General features: G+C 41.3%; 1 protein-coding gene across 3 annotated transcripts in view; it reads left to right on the top strand.

Moving 5' to 3' along the window:
- LOC115145135 (circadian locomoter output cycles protein kaput) overlaps positions 1 to 17978 on the top strand; it is a 66779-nt gene that overhangs the window by 31528 nt on the left and 17273 nt on the right. For 2 of the 3 annotated variants that reach the window (XM_029686431.2, XM_029686433.2), the window contains 8 exons: positions 4468 to 4533; positions 4792 to 5029; positions 5139 to 5230; positions 12016 to 12078; positions 12209 to 12357; positions 14036 to 14127; positions 15417 to 15506; positions 15719 to 15839. In XM_029686431.2, the coding sequence (XP_029542291.2) occupies positions 5211 to 5230; positions 12016 to 12078; positions 12209 to 12357; positions 14036 to 14127; positions 15417 to 15506; positions 15719 to 15839 (535 nt within the window). In that variant the 5' untranslated portion in view covers positions 4468 to 4533; positions 4792 to 5029; positions 5139 to 5210. Of the gene's footprint in view, positions 1 to 4093; positions 4191 to 4467; positions 4534 to 4791; positions 5030 to 5138; positions 5231 to 12015; positions 12079 to 12208; positions 12358 to 14035; positions 14128 to 15416; positions 15507 to 15718; positions 15840 to 17978 lie in introns of all 3 variants that reach the window. The other variant, XM_029686432.2, reaches the window with a different exon arrangement.

The raw sequence follows: 17978 nt of genomic DNA, 5'->3' as shown, positions 1-17978 counted from the left end.
TTACGTAGCATGGACTTATAGATGACCTGGAGCCAGTGGGTCTGGCGACGAAAATGTAGCGAGGGCCAGCCGACTAGAGTATACAGGTCACAGTGGTGGGTGGTATAAGGGGCTTTGGTGACAAAATGGATGGCACTGAGATAGACGAGTAGAGTATTTGAAGCTATTTTGTAAATGACATCGCCGAAATCGAGGATCGGTAGGATAGTCAGTTTTACGAGGGTATGTTTGGCGGCGTGAGTGAATGAGACATTGTTGCGAAATATGAAGCCGATTCTAGATTTAATTTTGGATTGGAGATGTTTAATATGAGTCTGGAAGGAGAGTTTACAGTCTAGCCAGACACCTAGGTATTTGTAGTTGTCCACACATAAGTCCCAACCGTCCAGAGTGTTGATGCTAGTCACGCGGGCGGGTGCGGGCAGCAAATGGTTGAAAAGCATGCATTTCGTTTGACTAGCGTTTAAGAGCAGTTGGAGGCCACAGTAGGAGTGTTTTTATGTTATTGAAGCTTGTTTGGAGGTTAGTTAACACAGTGTCCAAAGAAGGGCCAGATGTATACAGAGTGGTGTCGTCTGTGTAGTGGTGGATCGATTTATGATTTAGAGGTCAACCGATTATGATGCCGATTAATCGATTAATCGGACCATTTTTTGAAAATGTATTTGTAATAATGACAATTACAACAATACTGAATGAACACTTATTTTAACTTAAGATAATAAATCAATAAAATCAATTTAGCCTCAAATAAATAATGAAACATGTTCAATTTGGTTTAAATAATGCAAAAACAAAGTGTTGGAGAAGAAAGTAAAAGTGCAATATGTGCGATGTAACAAAGCTAACGTTTAAGTTCCTTGCTCAGAACATGAGAACATATGAAAGCTGGTGGTTAACAACAATATTCCCAGGTAAGAAGTTTTAGGTTGTAGTTATTATAGGAATTATAGGACTATTTCTCTCTATACAATTTGTATTTCATATACCTTTGACTATTGGATGTTCTTATAGGCACTTTAGTATTGCCAGTGTAACAGTATAGCTTACGTCCCTCTCCTCGCTCCTACCTGGGCTCGAACCAGGAACACATCGACAACAGCCACCCTCAAAGCAGCGTTACCCATGCAGAGCAAGGGGAACAACTACTCGAAGTCTCAGAGCGAGTGACATTTGAAACGCTATTAGCGCGCACCCCGCTAACTAGCTAGCCATTTCACATCGGTTACACCAGCCTAATCTCGGGAGTTGATAGGCTTGAAGTCATAAACAGCGCAATGCTTGAAGCACAGTGACGAGCTGCTGGCAAAACGCATGAAAGTGCTGTGAATGAATGTTTACGAGCCTGCTGCTGCCTACCATCGCTCAGTCAGACTGCTCTATCAAATCATAGACTTTATTATAACATAATAACACACAGAAATACAAGCCTTAGGTCATTAATATGGTACAATCCGTAAACTATCATCTCGAAAATATAAGTCTAAATATTCCTGTTACATTGCACAACCTTCAATGTTATGTCATAATTATGTATAATTCTGGCAAATTAGTTCGCAACGAGCCAGGCGGCCCAAACTGTTGCATATACCATGACTCTGCGTGCAATGAACGCAAGAGAAGTGACACAATTTCACCTGGTTAATATTGCCTGCTAACCTGGATTTCTTTTAGCTAAATATGCAGGTTTAAAAATATATAATTCTGTGTATTGATTTTAAGAAAGACATTGATGTTTATGGTTAGGTAGATTCGTGCAACGATTGTGCTTTTTTCGCAAATGCGCTTTTGTTAAATCATCCCCCGTTTGGCGAAATTGGCTTTGTTAGGAAGGAATAGTCTTCACACAGTTCGTAACGAGCCAGGCGGCCAAAACTGCTGCATATACCCTGACTCTGTTGCAAGAGAAGGGCCCCATTTTTCCTAGTTAAAAGAAATTCATGTTAGCAGGCAATATTAACTAAAAAATATATACTTGTGTATTGATTTTAAGAAAGGCATTGATGTTTATGGTTAGGTACACAAAGTAAGGCAGGTGGTTAGAGCGTTGGACTAGTTAACCATAAGGTTGCAAGATTGATTCCCCGAGCTGACAAGGTAAAAATATGTCGTTCTGCCCCTGAACAAGGCAGTTAACCCACCGTTCCTAGGCCGTCATTGAAAATAAGAATGTGTTCGTAACTGACTTGCCTAGTTAAATAAAGGTGTATAAAAAAAGGCCTAATCGGTGTCCAAAAATACCGATTTCCGATTGTTATGAAAACAACTTGAAATCGTCCCTAATTAATCGACCAACCTCTAGTTAACACAGTGTCCAAAGAAGGGCCAGATGTATACAGAATGGAGTCGTCTGCGTAGAGGTGGATCAGGGAATCACCCGCAGCAAGAGTGGCGTCATTGATATGTACTTTAATCAGGAGAACAGTTTTCAGTTGTGCTAACTAACATACTTGCAAAAGGGTTTTCTAATGATCAATTATCCTTTTAAAATTATAAACTTAGATTAGCTAACACAACGTGCCATTGGAACACAGGAGTGATGGTTGCTGATAATTGGCCTCTGTATGCCTATGTAGATATTCCACAAAAAAATCAGCAGCTTCCAGCTACAATAGTCATTTACAACATTAACTATGTCTACACTGTGTTTCTTACTGCATCTGATCAATTTGATGTTCTTTATCAAATGTGCTTTTCTTTCAAAACAAGGACATTTCTAAGTGACCACCCCAAACTTTTGAACGGTAGTGTATGTCTCATTTGCATATCTTGTTACCTTATGTGTCTATATTCAACAGGTAAAGGTTACTTTTGATATAGGCCTATATAAAGAGAAATAATTACCTATTAGGGTGTGGTGCCTGGCCTTGTATACTATTCACACTACCTGTAAATATGCAATCCTAAGGAACTAGAGCTGGGCGATATGGCCAAAATATCATATCACAATATTTTTCATATGACGGTTTTTGATGTTTTTTAAATATATAAAAAAAAATATATATATATAAAGTTCTAAATATGCTTTGAGTAGATCATAAAAGAGAAGTCTGATGTTTGCTGTGATAAAGCTGTCAGCATTTCACTGCACCTTTTAAACTTGCTGTAAATTGTGTACGTGGCAAATACATTTGATTTGAACGGATTCTGTTTGAAGAATATTTTCTGCTGGGTATTTTGCAATGATCTGTGTCAGGTCTTGTGGAACCTCCGTTAGGTGGATGCCTGTAATCGTTAATTGAAGAGGGGAAAATAGCTTAACATTGTCAGGGCTGCCTGGTGGGTTAAATGTGCAGCAGTAGCTCAACGCACCGTCATAAAAACTACATTCAAAAGTTTGATGTTTTATTAAGTTAAGAATTTGAAATGCCATGGTATTTCCTTGTATTTAACAATGGCACATGGATAATTGAATTGAATTTAGACAGCTTTTTCATTGTTAAAATAAGCCCATTTTTTTTCTCTCTCAAATTAACACACAACAAGTGATTGAATACCATTTGTATTTTCGATAAACTGTTGCCATCCCTCGCTTATACCACTGTATGTGAACACTTACGTTTGACATTTTTTTCAATATTTATTCCCACTGGAGAATGACCATATCTTTCCAATTCTGTGCACGTTATTTTATAGTTTTGACAGATGAAATGTATATTTAACGACATCACCAGCTGTGTCAATGCGCCCTTGTTGCAAGGCTACATAATGTGGATAGAAACTTGCTGCTGCTTACATACATGGTCACGTTGAGAGTTCATTAAACCTGTAACCTTATGTTATGGACAGAGACCTTATTCTCTGTGTGTTATGTGATGTGTTTGTGTGTGAGAGCTTGTGTGTCATTCTGCCTGTGTAGGTCAAATGTATCTGTCACATGCAGAGAGCACCAAAATGGGCAGAGCTGAAAGTCAACGGCCGGTGACACTGCCCCCCCCCCCCCCCCCCTTCTATCAGGCACTCCCCTCATTCACCTAGACACTCAGCCACAGCCACCACACCCCAATGTCTCTGTTTCGCTCGTTCTATCCTAAAATGTGTTCGTAGTTAAAAAATGTGTCAAACACCAACTCTGATGGTTTGTTCTATCCAGGTATTGCAGTCTGTCGGGTCAGAATGGGAGGAATCCTGATACTGGTCATTTTATTGGTCAGTCAAGCTCTACTGTAGACGTCCTTGCATTGGCAGAAGTAGGTATCATTAGGACCGCTAACCAGTTTAAAGACTAGGGCCGGTGTCTAAACAAGGATTTTATCATGTCAGTTTTTGGTTGCGTACGTGTGGCTGTTGTGACCCATCTGTCTCTTTGAATCAGCTGTTCCATCATCATGTGTCATCTCTAAGGGTATAAGGTTATATGTGCGTCTGTATGTAAGGTTATTTGTGTGTCTGTTTTCAGGGTATAATGTGGGTGTGTGTTTGTGTATGTTTCAGGGGTATAATGTCATGTGCCTTTTCTTATTTTAGATCTGAGAAGAAAAAGGGTATCTTCTAGTCCAGTGCTGTAGCGACTCCAGACCAACCATGTGATCGGTAAGTGCTTACCTCTGCTCTGTACTAACCAGTGTGATTTACAGCCAGTCCCAAATTGACCCCTAAACCCTTCCCCTCCTAGGCACATGAGAAATATAGCGCCACTGATAGGCTAGGTGGAATTTTCTCCATGTAACATTTCTCCAATCATTCATTTCAGACGGACACAAGGACCTACGGTACACAAGTACCTTTGGAATTGAATAAATAGAAAACTCCAAAGGTTTACTAATGTAATGTCTTCTGTTTTGTAACCAGTTAGAGCATCCGATGTAGCTGTCATGAGGTACGTCCACAACCGAACCCGGCGGAAAGCTCAGCTCAGAAAGGACCCGTTGACAACCGCTGGTCTTTGACACAGGATCCTCTCTGTGACTCTCGTAACAAACCCTCTCCCCTAGTGGGCACACAGACCTCTGCCATCACAACAGTGTCTCCTCACAGAGTGGACCTACACCACACTCCTCATCCTCCCACATAGTCGGCTAGACAGGAGGTAAGGTTGGGCTGTGTGCTGCTGCGCTTCAGGGATGGAGGCTGTGGACTATTTTTTTGTTTCAGGCCAGGTACTGTAATTTCACTGCTAATCTAGTTTTATCTGGCAGGTTCATTCACAAATGTCTACCTCACGAATAAAAGGCCCCTCTCCACCACTGCGACCCTGAACAGGCTACAAGATGACTTCCAGCATAGGCGGGTGAGTCAGTCCACCAATCTCCTCCTACCCCTGAGAGAAATAAATATCCTACCTTACCTGCTCATCAAACTGGTAACCTAGACGCTGTCTCTGAAATCACCTGTGGTTAAAAATCCTTAAGTATTTTTTAAATTTTCATCTGTACTTCACCTTGGCTGCACAGAGTCCCCATGGTGATTTCAAGCAACATTTTGGTGGACCTTTAGGTGTGTGTGACTGACCTGTGTGTGGGTGGACTCTGGCTCGGCACCTGTTTTAACTGGCTGGCTAGCTGAGTGACAGCGGAAGTGTCCCTGTGTCCTACCAGCACGGGATCTCCCGCCTTAACCCCAAGATTAGTATACCACTCAGCCCTGCTCCATTTTGAGTGGGTTGTGTTTTTCTCTTCCCCCTGTGTGTGTGTGTGTGTGTGTGTGTGTGCCATCTTATGCAAGGGGGGGGCCTCTCTGTTGGGCACCACTGAACTCCCCCTCTACTGTCATGTGGGTTGTCTAATCATTTGACTTAATGTGTTTAGATATCAGGAAAGGTATGTTGCTGTAAATGAGAATGTCAGTCAACTTACCTGGTAAAATAAAGGTAAAAAACAAAATGAAATAGTGAGTGGAATTACAAACTATACTAAACAAGATAAATGTCTTACCTGTGCTGTTTTCCACACACATAGCTACGTTTAGCCGACACCGGCTTCCCCACATTTCCCACTCTCCCACGCTGAAAAGCCTGAACCCCCAGGGCTCTTCTCGCAGGCTCTATTTCCCTATGTGGGAGCATTGCAAACCGTAGGGTTGGGATTTTATATCTGGTAACATCTACATTGAACAACACAGCAGCTTTTTGTCATGCTTTGTTATTTCTGTATAGCTAAAAATGTATGATGAAGTTGGCTCTTTTACACTGGGGTCAAAGGCAAGGAATGTTTGTTTTCGTGAAGTTGTGGTTGAGGGGAATTCTTTATTATTACGTGAATATCGACTCTGAGTGTTCTTTGCATTATTTAAGAGGCATATCCTTTTGATAGAAGATGTTTTCGAATGAATGAGACTTTCATGTTTCACGTCTCAGTTGAATTGATTTGAATTGCTTTGAATTAAAATGATACTTCCTTAAAATGAAAATTCATTTCAAATTCTGCTTCCTATGAGATGTGTCCAATTCAAATTCATTGTTTGAAATGAATTAAATTCAGATATTCCAAATGGACCCCAACCCTGGTATACTGTCCCACCAGGCAGGGATATACTATACCTTGCCAGGTTGTCATTGTAAATGAGAAATGGTTCTTAATGAACTTGCCTTGTTAAATACAGTGCCTTCAGAAAGTATTCACATCCCTTTACTTTTGTCACATTTTGTTGCGTAAACAGCCTGCATTTAAAACGGATTACATTTAGATGTTTTTGTCACTGGCCTACTAACAATAAGCCCATAATGTCTTTTGAAATGTTTATATTTATTTATTTAAAAAATAACAAGCTGAAATGCGTATAAAATAAGTATTCAACCCTTTTGTTATGGCAAATCTAATAATACATTTCTTGGGCTCAATCCTTGTGCAATAATTGGTTTTTGAATGACTACCTCATCTCTGTACCGCACACCTGTAAGGTCCCTCAGTCGAGCATTGAATTTCACAGATTCAACCACAAAGACCAGGGAGGTTTTCCAATGCCTTGCAAGAAGGGGAGCTATTGGTAGATGGGTTAGAAACCAAACATTGGATGTCACTTTGACTGACGTTGAATGTCTCTTTGAGCATGGTGAAGTTATTAAATACACTTTGGATGGTTATCAATACATCCAGTCGCTACAAAGATACAGCCGTCCTTCCTAACTCAGCTGCAGGAGAGGAAGGAAACCGCTCTGAGATTTCACCATGAGGCCAAAGTTGACTTTAAAACAGTTACAGAGTTTAATGGCTGTACTAACCTAATTGACAAAGTGAAAAGAAGGAAGCCTGTGTCGTGTCTTTGGCATCATTAAAAGTTAACTGTTATTTTATCAAATCAATTCTCTGTCATTTTTGCCAGGTGATTAAACTAATCATGTAAATGTAATTAACTAGGAAGTCGGGGCACCAAGGAAGATCTTCCAATTACAAAGTTATAATTTTCCTAATATAACTCTTCAGATATTTTAATATCTGATTAATTTGTCTACTAATTATAGAATGATTCTTTACCTAACGTTAGTCTCATTGCAAACGTCGTACATTGTTGGTTATCTGCACGAACCCAGCCTTTACTATGGATCATCCATACACCAATTGTCTTAATCATTTATTTACCAACTAACTAAATAGTCACCGAAATGCATAAACAAACAGTTATGGTTACAAGGAAACCTCCCGGGAGGTTCCCTAGTGGGCTAAGCCGGTATGACGGCTTGGTGGACAAAGAGAAGTAGGTGTGGACTGAGAACAGGCGGAAAAGAACAGAGGGCTCACTACACACAGTACTACTATAATTATATTAATTGAAATGCTAATCCTTTGCACATGAACGCTCACTCATTCGGGAATAATTGTAATCAATATATATATTTACACCCAGTGTGTCGTCATGTTGGAATCGTCAGTTCTTCTGTTGGAGAGTCAGTTCATCATCGTCTCTCTCTCTACTTCCCTGAAGATCAAAATCTATCGTGGTTAGAATGGATACTTCAGAGTACCATTCAGAAATGTTCTCATAGATTAGATGTTTTGTCGGTCTTCACATCCCAGGTTGACATAATTTCTAGCTGCAGACTAGTAATTATTATCTAAGATTTGCTCTTAGTCTGTAGGGATCGATAGTCTCAGAGTTGAACCATTTCCAGCCGTGTAGCCAATGCTGCACGTGGTATGGTTAGGAATTCAGCAACCATTACAACCTTACCTTATACTGAGATGTTTGTGGTCTGAAGAGGATTTCCTCAGGAGGGATTTTTATTCGTAACAATAGAAAAGTAGGTTCTATGACGCCAGATAATGTCTGCGCTCACGGGGCGGGCCAATGACTTAGTTAAACTTTAAAGGGAATACAATTCTCTCACATTAAAGGTTTAACATCACATTACATCATTTCACAAATAATTTCATCTTTACTCATTCATTTTATACAAGAATTAGATGCAAACCCCATAATTGAGAAATGTACACATTCAGAGATAGTTAAGTGTGTTTCCTGTACTCTCTGAGGTCACCAAATGAAACATACTCGTCATACCCGCCCCTTAAGTGTCCACGGAACATTCCCACCTTCTCACAAGTGGATATTTTGTTTCAAATTTCCATTTTGGGGATTTAGGAGTTTGTCATGTGAAATCCTTTGTTCTCTTTCTGCATGGCCAGGGGGAGAGAGTCTCCACCAGGAATTTGAGAGAGAGAAAGAGAGAGGTCATGACACCTGTACAGAATAAAAAATAGTCCAAATCATGCATCCTGTTTGCAACAAGACACTAAAGTAATACTGCAAATACTGGCAAAGCTATTAACTTTTTGTCCTTTTTGTCCTGAATAAGTGTTCAGTTTGGGGCAAATCCATTACAATGCATTACTGAGTACCACTCTCCACATTTTCAAGCATAGTGGTGGGGATGCTTGTAGTCATTAAGGACTGGGGAGTTTTTCAGAATAGAAAAAATAAATGGAATGGAGCTAAGCACAGGCAAAATCTTAGAAGAAAACCTGGTTCAGTCTGCTTTCCACCAGACACTGGGAGATTAATTCACCTTTCAGCAGGACTGCTATAAAAATACCTCTTGTCAAAAGTCTGTCGTTAGTTTGTGAAAGGTATGTTGATAGTTTGTCTCAAGTATTTTGACGGTGGTTGTGTTTGTAAGTATGATTTTTGTGAGCATCCATCTTACTCATTGTCCCTTGGTTTCAGAGGAGAATAGTGTTTTGCTGCCACACGGTCCTCTGTAGCTCCGCCTCCTGTAAGGCAGAAGTTAGAGCTGGCCACACACTATTAACACCAGCTTAAATACACAATCCTCACGTTTTACATGGCACCACAATAAAACACTGCCAGCTTTAGGTGGCCTAATTTAATAGTGCACTATGGGTGGAGTTTCATTTATTCATGTGGCATCTTTATGGGCAATTTGTTATTGATCTGATGCCTCCAGCAAGTTGGAATGTAAATATCAGTTCGCATTTCTTCGGAGTCCCATTCATTCTCATATGAGAGCAGAGCCTGGCTGTGGATGTGTGCTTGTTTTTACTGTATCTTTATTGCAGCATTTGTTGTTTTGATATGAAACCATCAGGTTTCTACATTGTTGATGTTAATGGCTTCATCTAAAAATATCTTTCGTGAGTGTAATTTGAAGCTGATTTGATCGTAGCAGTTCTGGGGTTAAAAACACACACACTCACACAAAACATTAATCTCATACTCACACAGCATGCACCAAAACGCATAAGGGCAAATATTGGGACAGATGCACACATACAGAAAGCATGCCAGTGTACCTCATTCCACAGAATGGCACATGCTTAGATCAGCACCATTTGCATTAGCATGATTTCCTCCCTCCAAGGAATCTTGGTCAGTGATTTAATGAAGTGTGGAGTGACAATATACCTCAGAAGTGACTCAGGTTGGCCAATAAACCTTTATGGTACTGGCTGGAAGGACTGTGGAGCACAGTGACCCCTCATATGGACCATATCCACGCATGCTATGCATGTAGACAGACAGTCAAGCACTTTAAAATATTTTCTTGGAGGTGTACATATTAACATTTACTGCATGTACACACACGCACAGCTACATGCATATTGGCACGAATACACAGCTACATGCATATTGGCACGAATACACAGCTACATGCATATTGGCACGTATACACAGCTACATGCATATTGGCACGTATACACAGCTACATGCATATTGGCACGTATACACATCTACATGCATATTGGCACGAATACACAGCTACATGCATATTGGCACGAATACACAGCTACATGCATATTGGCACGTATACACAGCTACATGCATATTGGCACGTATACACAGCTACATGCATATTGGCACGTATACACAGCTACATGCATATTGGCACGAATACACAGCTACATGCATATTGGCACGTATACACAGCTACATGCATATTGGCACGTATACACAGCTACATGCATATTGGCACGTATACACAGCTACATGCATATTGGCACGAATACACAGCTACATGCATATTGGCACGTATACACAGCTACATGCATATTGGCACGTATACACAGCTACATGCATATTGGCACGTATATGCAGCTACATGCATATTGGCACGAATACACAGCTACATGCATATTGGCACGTATATGCAGCTACATGCATATTGGCACGTATACACAGCTACATGCATATTGGCACGTATACGCAGCTACATGCATATTGGCACGTATATGCAGCTACATGCATATTGGCACGAATACACAGCTACATGCATATTGGCACGTATACACAGCTACATGCATATTGGCACGTATACACAGCTACATGCATATTGGCACGAATACACAGCTACATGCATATTGGCACGTATACACAGACAGCTACATGCATATTGGCACGTATACACAGCTACATGCATATTGGCACGTATACACAGCTACATGCATATTGGCACGTATACGCAGCTACATGCATATTGGCACGTATATGCAGCTACATGCATATTGGCACGAATACACAGCTACATGCATATTGGCACGTATATGCAGCTACATGCATATTGGCACGTATACACAGCTACATGCATATTGGCACGTATACGCAGCTACATGCATATTGGCACGTATATGCAGCTACATGCATATTGGCACGAATACACAGCTACATGCATATTGGCACGTATACACAGCTACATGCATATTGGCACGTATACACAGCTACATGCATATTGGCACGTATACACAGCTACATGCATATTGGCACGAATACACAGCTACATGCATATTGGCACGTATACACAGCTACATGCATATTGGCACGTATACACAGCTACATGCATATTGGCACGTATACACAGCTACATGCATATTGGCACGTATACACAGCTACATGCATATTGGCACGTATACACATCTACATGCATATTGGCACGTATACACAGCTACATGCATATTGGCACGAATACACAGCTACATGCATATTGGCACGTATACACAGCTACATGCATATTGGCACGAATACACAGCTACATGCATATTGGCACGAATACACAGCGCCATAGGCTTCAATAGGTCTCATCCATGCTGACACACTGTACTTATGAATATTTTCTAACTGCAGGCAGAACATTGCCAATGCTACTTGTCAAGGTCCTAATAATGACAATTTGACGTACTTTAGTGATATCAGTCTTAGTCGGCTGAGTAAGCGAAAGGTTCTCCCTTCCAAGGCAAATAAGTCACATCCCCGGACATTGTTCCTCAATACCAGCTGAGTCAAAGAGCACAAGTCTCTGTCTAAATATAGACTGAGCCTGGCACTGCCCTCTACTGCTTGGGCTGAGGTAGCAGTCTGGCCAATGATATCTGCACCTCTTATATTTGGCCCAAAATAATTATTTTGTAATGCCATTGTCAAGTTTTTTTTTGTTCTGGTCTGTAATTTAATAAATGTTTATATTATTCCTCTGACATTATTTAAGTGTAAGTAAATGCTAAGTTAGTTTAAATAAATGGATTTTAAATTGTTTTGGGGCCGTGGTATGTGATTGGCTGGTCTTTATTGAGTAGAGGTTTAGGATTGGAGGATCTTGTTTGACCGGTTGGTTGGTTGTTTGTTTTGCAGGGATGACGCAAGCAGTATCTTTGATGGGTTAATGGAAGAAGATGAAAAGGACAAAGCAAAACGGTGAGGTCTTAATAAAGCTCAAGCACTCCATTAAAGGGAACTCTGAACAAAGGCTTAGTTTGATCATTGTGTTGTTTTTGTTAGCATCTTAGTATGTGTATTCTTATCTTTCTCATGTCCAACCCTCCAGAGTATCCCGTAACAAGTCTGAGAAGAAGCGCAGAGACCAGTTCAATGTCCTCATCAAGGAGCTGGCTACCATGTTGCCAGGCAACACTCGGAAGATGGACAAGTCTACCATCTTACAGAAGAGCATCGATTTCCTGCGCAAGCATAAAGGTATGGACCTCTCCTCCTTCTAGCCCTTGGACATCAACATGTCTGGAAAAATAGGAACATTTCAGTGTTTTAACCAGGGAACCAGAATTATTTTCCATTAGTTTTGTTCTGAAAAGAATCTGAATTTAAAAAAATTCCATTCCACTGTTCCGACCAGCAAAATAAAGATCTGAACTGGTTCGAACACCAAAAAATTAACTGTTTATATTGTTCCTTTTTAAACCTCAGATTTTAGATTTTTTTTAAACATTTAGTTTGACAATAAATCACTTCACAAATGGATCGAGCAGCTTGCTATGGAGCGGGCAAGCAATGTGCATACATTGGACAGACAAGTGTAGTGTAGGGTGCAACATGCGACTGAAATTTGGCGGGTGAGGAGAGCGCTGGGCATGAAGTGCTGGGCATCTTGTAATTATGACGTATAATATCTGAATTAAGCCCACATAATTATACCTACGGAGGAGCGGCTTCTATGAAGGAACTTTGAATGTCTTTGAACTTCAGAGATTTGGCTTAACTGACGGTGGACCAGAACTAGCCCTTGATCATGACTCTCAGTTCCATTACATTACTCATAATGCCGTCTAGAGTTGTCAAGAGCTAGACCAGAGCTAGCTAGCTAACAAGCTTGTGTGTGCAGAGAAGCACCAGAATTAAGATTAAAATAACTTTTTTGTAGTTAATAAATCCAATGTGAAACATGATGCTGTAACTATAGTATCCTTAAATCGCATGTGAAAAAAAGTACATTTGTTGTTCTGTAATTAATAATCTCTCTCCCTAATTTCTAAATCACGGCTGTAACGTCCGTAACTACAGTAGACTATGCATGCTTTAGAAGGAGGGGGAGGGGCCGGTAGTTTACACACACTGGCAAATATTTTCAGCTGGTAGGCAGACAGACACTAGAATAAGTTTCTTTGCATGGGCGCTTTGTTGTGTTTTGCGTGGGACTGGAGAACAGTTCCCATGCTTTTAAAATAATGGTTCTGTTCCGGAACAGTATTCATGGGTTGCACCTCCGTCACTTGCTCGCGTCATTGCCATTGCTATCAAGGTTCTACAGATGCTGCAGCATATTGATATCCTACTGATGGTTATTGCTTAGTCTTCCTGAACGGGGGCTAATGACTGTTTCGTCAAAATTACACTATAGTGGCCTGGAAATACGATGACATTGCTAAAGTAGACAAATAATTTGTAGAAAACAACATTGGCATTATGATGTCATCACGTTTACTTTATAGAAATGGCAATGTTGGCATGAGCCTGCAAAGTTGGTCAGAAATATCTAGCAATGCTAACTTTAAGCTGGCTAAAATGTCGGTGCCCTCCCCACAATCGTAGCTAGCTAGCTAAAGTTATGCTACATCTAAAGTGACATTACAATGATGACAAAAATGTCCTACTAATTATTTGCCTCCTTTTGAAAGAGATGAATGCTCATCTGGGCGTCTGTTCTAAAACGAACAGACAAAACAATATTATGATGAAACGTGCAGATTCAGATCATGGATACATCACTTTCGTTCTCGGTTCTGGTTCTGTTCTTCGGAAAAACATTTTTGTCCAGTTTTCGGGACTGTTCCCTAAACCGGTTCCAACCCCTAGTATTAACCAAGCTGTCAGGGGAATCACTGATGTGAATTACTCAATCTGTGTCTCTCCCTGTCAGAAATTGCTGCGCAGTCAGAGTCAAGTGAGATCCGACAGGACTGGAAACCTCCTTTTCTTAGTAATGAAGAGTTCACACAGCTGATGCTGGAGGTGAGAGTGGCAGTCAACACACTCAAAGTGCAGTAGATTGCACATCCTTTCACTAAGTAGGATCTATACTGAACAAAAATATAAATGCAACAATTGTGAAGATTATATTGATTTACAGCTCATATAAGGAAATCAGTTAATTGAAATAAATTCATTAGGCCCTAATCTATGGATTTCACATGACTGGGAATACAGATATGCATCCCTTAAAAAGGTAGGGGCGTGGATCAGAAAACCAGTCAGTATCTGATGTGACCACCATTTTCATCATGCAGCATGACATCTCCTTCACATAGAGTTAATCAGGCTGTTGATTGTGGCCTGTGGAATGTTGTCCCACTCCTCTTCAATGGTGGTGCGAAGTTGCTGGATATTGGCAGGAACTGGAACACGGTGTCGTACACGTCGATCCAGATCATCCCACACACGCTCAATGGGTGACATGTCTGGCGAGTATGCAGGCCGTGGAAGAACTGGGACATTCCAGGAATTGTGTACAGATCCTTGTGACATGGGGCTGTGCATTATCATGCTGAAACATGAGGTGATAGCGGCAGATGAATGGCACAACAATGGGCCTCCAGAATCTCGTCACGGTATCTCTGTGCATTCAAATTGCCATTGATAAAATGCCATTGTGTTTGTTGTCCCTAGCTTATGCCTGTCCATACCATAACCCCACCTCCACCATGGGGCACTCTGTTCACAATGTTGACATCAGCAAACCACTCGCCCACACGACACCATACACATGGTCTGCGGTTGTGAGGCCGGTTGGATGTACTGCCAAATTCTCTAAAACAACGTTGGAGGCGGCTTATGGTAGAGATATGAACATTAAATGCTCTGGCAACTACTCTAGTGAAACATGGGACCAACACTACATGTTGCATTTTATATTTTTGTTCAGTGTACAAATAAAGTATGTCAGTCAAAAAGGATGTCAAGTAGCAGTAACAACATTCTGAACATGTTTTTGTTCATAGTTTACTGAAGAAGGTTGACAATGAAACGTCTGTGTGAAATGTTTTCCCCCTCTCTGCTGTGTAAGCAAGAGAAAAAAGTGTGTGGGTTAAAACAGGTCCACTGTATAGGTAAAAAAAAAAAACGAAGGAATATTTGTATAAATGCTTGTATGCAAACCACCCTTCATTTTTTGCACGTCATTGTTGATTGGTTTAACACACCAAGGACTATTCAAGTTTAAAGTTAACCGCCATGGTACAATTTTTTCTACATAGTTATACTGCAAGTAGATGGTGCTTTAATAACTGTTTTGTATCTGCTAGGCGTTAGACGGCTTCTTCCTAGCAATTATGACTGATGGGAACATAATCTATGTCTCAGAGAGTGTTACATCTCTACTGGAACATCTTCCTGTGAGTATTAATTCTGTCCATACACATTACTTAATGCCTATGTAAGGTTGTTGTTATGCATTACTAAAGGTTGACATTTACATTTACATTTAAGTCATTTAGCAGACGCTCTTATCCATGCGCGACGACGGTTGACATGCATGACGACAGTTGACATACATGACCAAGGTTGACATGCATGACTTAGGTTGACATCCGTGTGTGTGTTTCAGTCTGACCTGGTGGATCAGAACCTATTGAACTTCCTGCCCCTGGGGGAACATTCAGACGTGTATAAAGCCCTGTCGTCTCACATACTGGAGGGCGAGACGCTAACGCCTGAGTATCTCAAGAGTAAGTACTGGAGCTGTTTTAGTGTTTTTCAGTTTCAAGTTTTAATGTCACATGCACAAGTGCAGTTAAATGCCTTTCTAGCAAACTCAAAACCCAACAATGCAATAATCAATAACAATGTAATACTAGAAAAAACACATGAGAAATAAGAAGAAATATGAATAACACAATAAGTAAGTAAGCATACTATATACAGGGTCAGCTCCAATACCATATTTACAATGTGTAGGGATACAGGTTTGATGGAGCTAGATACTGTATGTATAGGAGTAAGGTGACTAAGCAACAGGATATAAGATAAACAGAGAGGCTGTAGCTTGTATGTGAGTGGGTGTGCGTGTGTGTAGAGTCAGTATAAATGTATGTGCATATCAGTGGCGGTCGGTGCCGTTGCATCCGCACTTCGGTCCGCAGGTAGTATAATTTTTCATTACATTTCATTATAGTACAACGGTTTGATTTGTCTAATCTTAGCAATTTCTTCTTAGCTAGCTACATAGCCGTCTTTGTATCAAAGATAATTGCGTAATTATCGTATTTCGTCGTCCTAACGTAGTCTACACTGCTATCTGCCTAGCAGCTAGCCAGCTAGCAAACGTCCACCGTCTACCGAATAGCAGCACTGTAGAAACCATTACACTCAACTGAACGACTTGATTAGTGTAGTGTTAGCTAGCTACATAGTTGTCTTTGCTGTCTTCGTATCCAAGATAATTGTGTAGTTTAGAGTGTGTAGTTTTAGAGTGATTATCTTAATTTACCGAGGTTAGCTAGCCAGCTATTTGTCGTCCTTAACGTAGGAGACACTGCTAGCTAGCCAACAGCTAGCCAACGTCTACCGAACAGACTTCCGCACTCAACAACCCGGTCGCATTCCGCTTCGCTCCACAGGTAGTATCACATTTTCATTTCATTTCATTACAGTACAACGGTTTGATTTGTTTGATCGTAGCTAGCTACATAGCTAGCTACATAGCCGTCTTTGTATCAAAGATAATTGTGTAGTCTAGAGCGATTTTCTAGGTTAGCTAGCCAGCTATTGTCGTTCTTTTAACGCAACGTAACGTAATCAACACTGCTAGCTAGCCAGCTAGCCCCCGAATAGCAGCACTGTAGAAACTTTTACACTCAACGGAACTTGAGTGTAGACTTGATTAGTGTAGTGTCAACAACGCAGCCACTGCCAGCTAGCCTACAAAGTCAACAACGCAGCCACTGCCAGCTAGCCTACTTCAGCAGTACTGTATCATTTTAATCATTTTAGTCAATAAGATTCTTGCTACGTAAGCTTAACTTTCTGAACATTCGAGACGTGTAGTCCACTTGTCATTCCAATCTCCTTTGCATTAGCGTAGCCTCTTCTGTAGCCTGTCAACTATGTGTCTGTCTATCCCTGTTCTCTCCTCTCTGCACAGACCATACAAACGCTCCACACCGCGTGGTCGCGGCCACCCTAATCTGGTGGTCCCAGCGCGCACGACCCACGTGGAGTTCCAGGTCTCCGGCAGCCTCTGGAACTGCCGATCTGCGGCCAACAAGGCAGAGTTCATCTCAGCCTATGCCTCCCTCCAGTCCCTCGACTTCTTGGCACTGACGGAAACATGGATCACCACAGATAACACTGCTACTCCTACTGCTCTCTCTTCGTCCGCCCACGTGTTCTCGCACACCCCGAGAGCTTCTGGTCAGCGGGGTGGTGGCACCGGGATCCTCATCTCTCCCAAGTGGTCATTCTCTCTTTCTCCCCTTACCCATCTGTCTATCGCCTCCTTTGAATTCCATGCTGTCACAGTTACCAGCCCTTTCAAGCTTAACATCCTTATCATTTATCGTCCTCCAGGTTCCCTCGGAGAGTTCATCAATGAGCTTGATGCCTTGATAAGCTCCTTTCCTGAGGACAGCTCAACTCTCACAGTTCTGGGCGACTTTAACCTCCCCACGTCTACCTTTGACTCCTTCCTCTCTGCCTCCTTCTTTCCACTCTTCTCCTCTTTTGACCTCACCCTCTCACCTTCCCCCCCTACTCACAAGGCAGGCAATACGCTCGACCTCATCTTTACTAGATGCTGTTCTTCCACTAACCTCATTGCAACTCCCCTCCAAGTCTCCGACCACTACCTTGTATCCTTTTCCCTCTCG

Source organism: Oncorhynchus nerka, linkage group LG17, assembly GCF_034236695.1.
Source record: "Oncorhynchus nerka isolate Pitt River linkage group LG17, Oner_Uvic_2.0, whole genome shotgun sequence".
Lineage (NCBI taxonomy): Eukaryota > Metazoa > Chordata > Actinopteri > Salmoniformes > Salmonidae > Oncorhynchus > Oncorhynchus nerka.
This window is presented reverse-complemented; position numbering and strand designations above follow the sequence as displayed.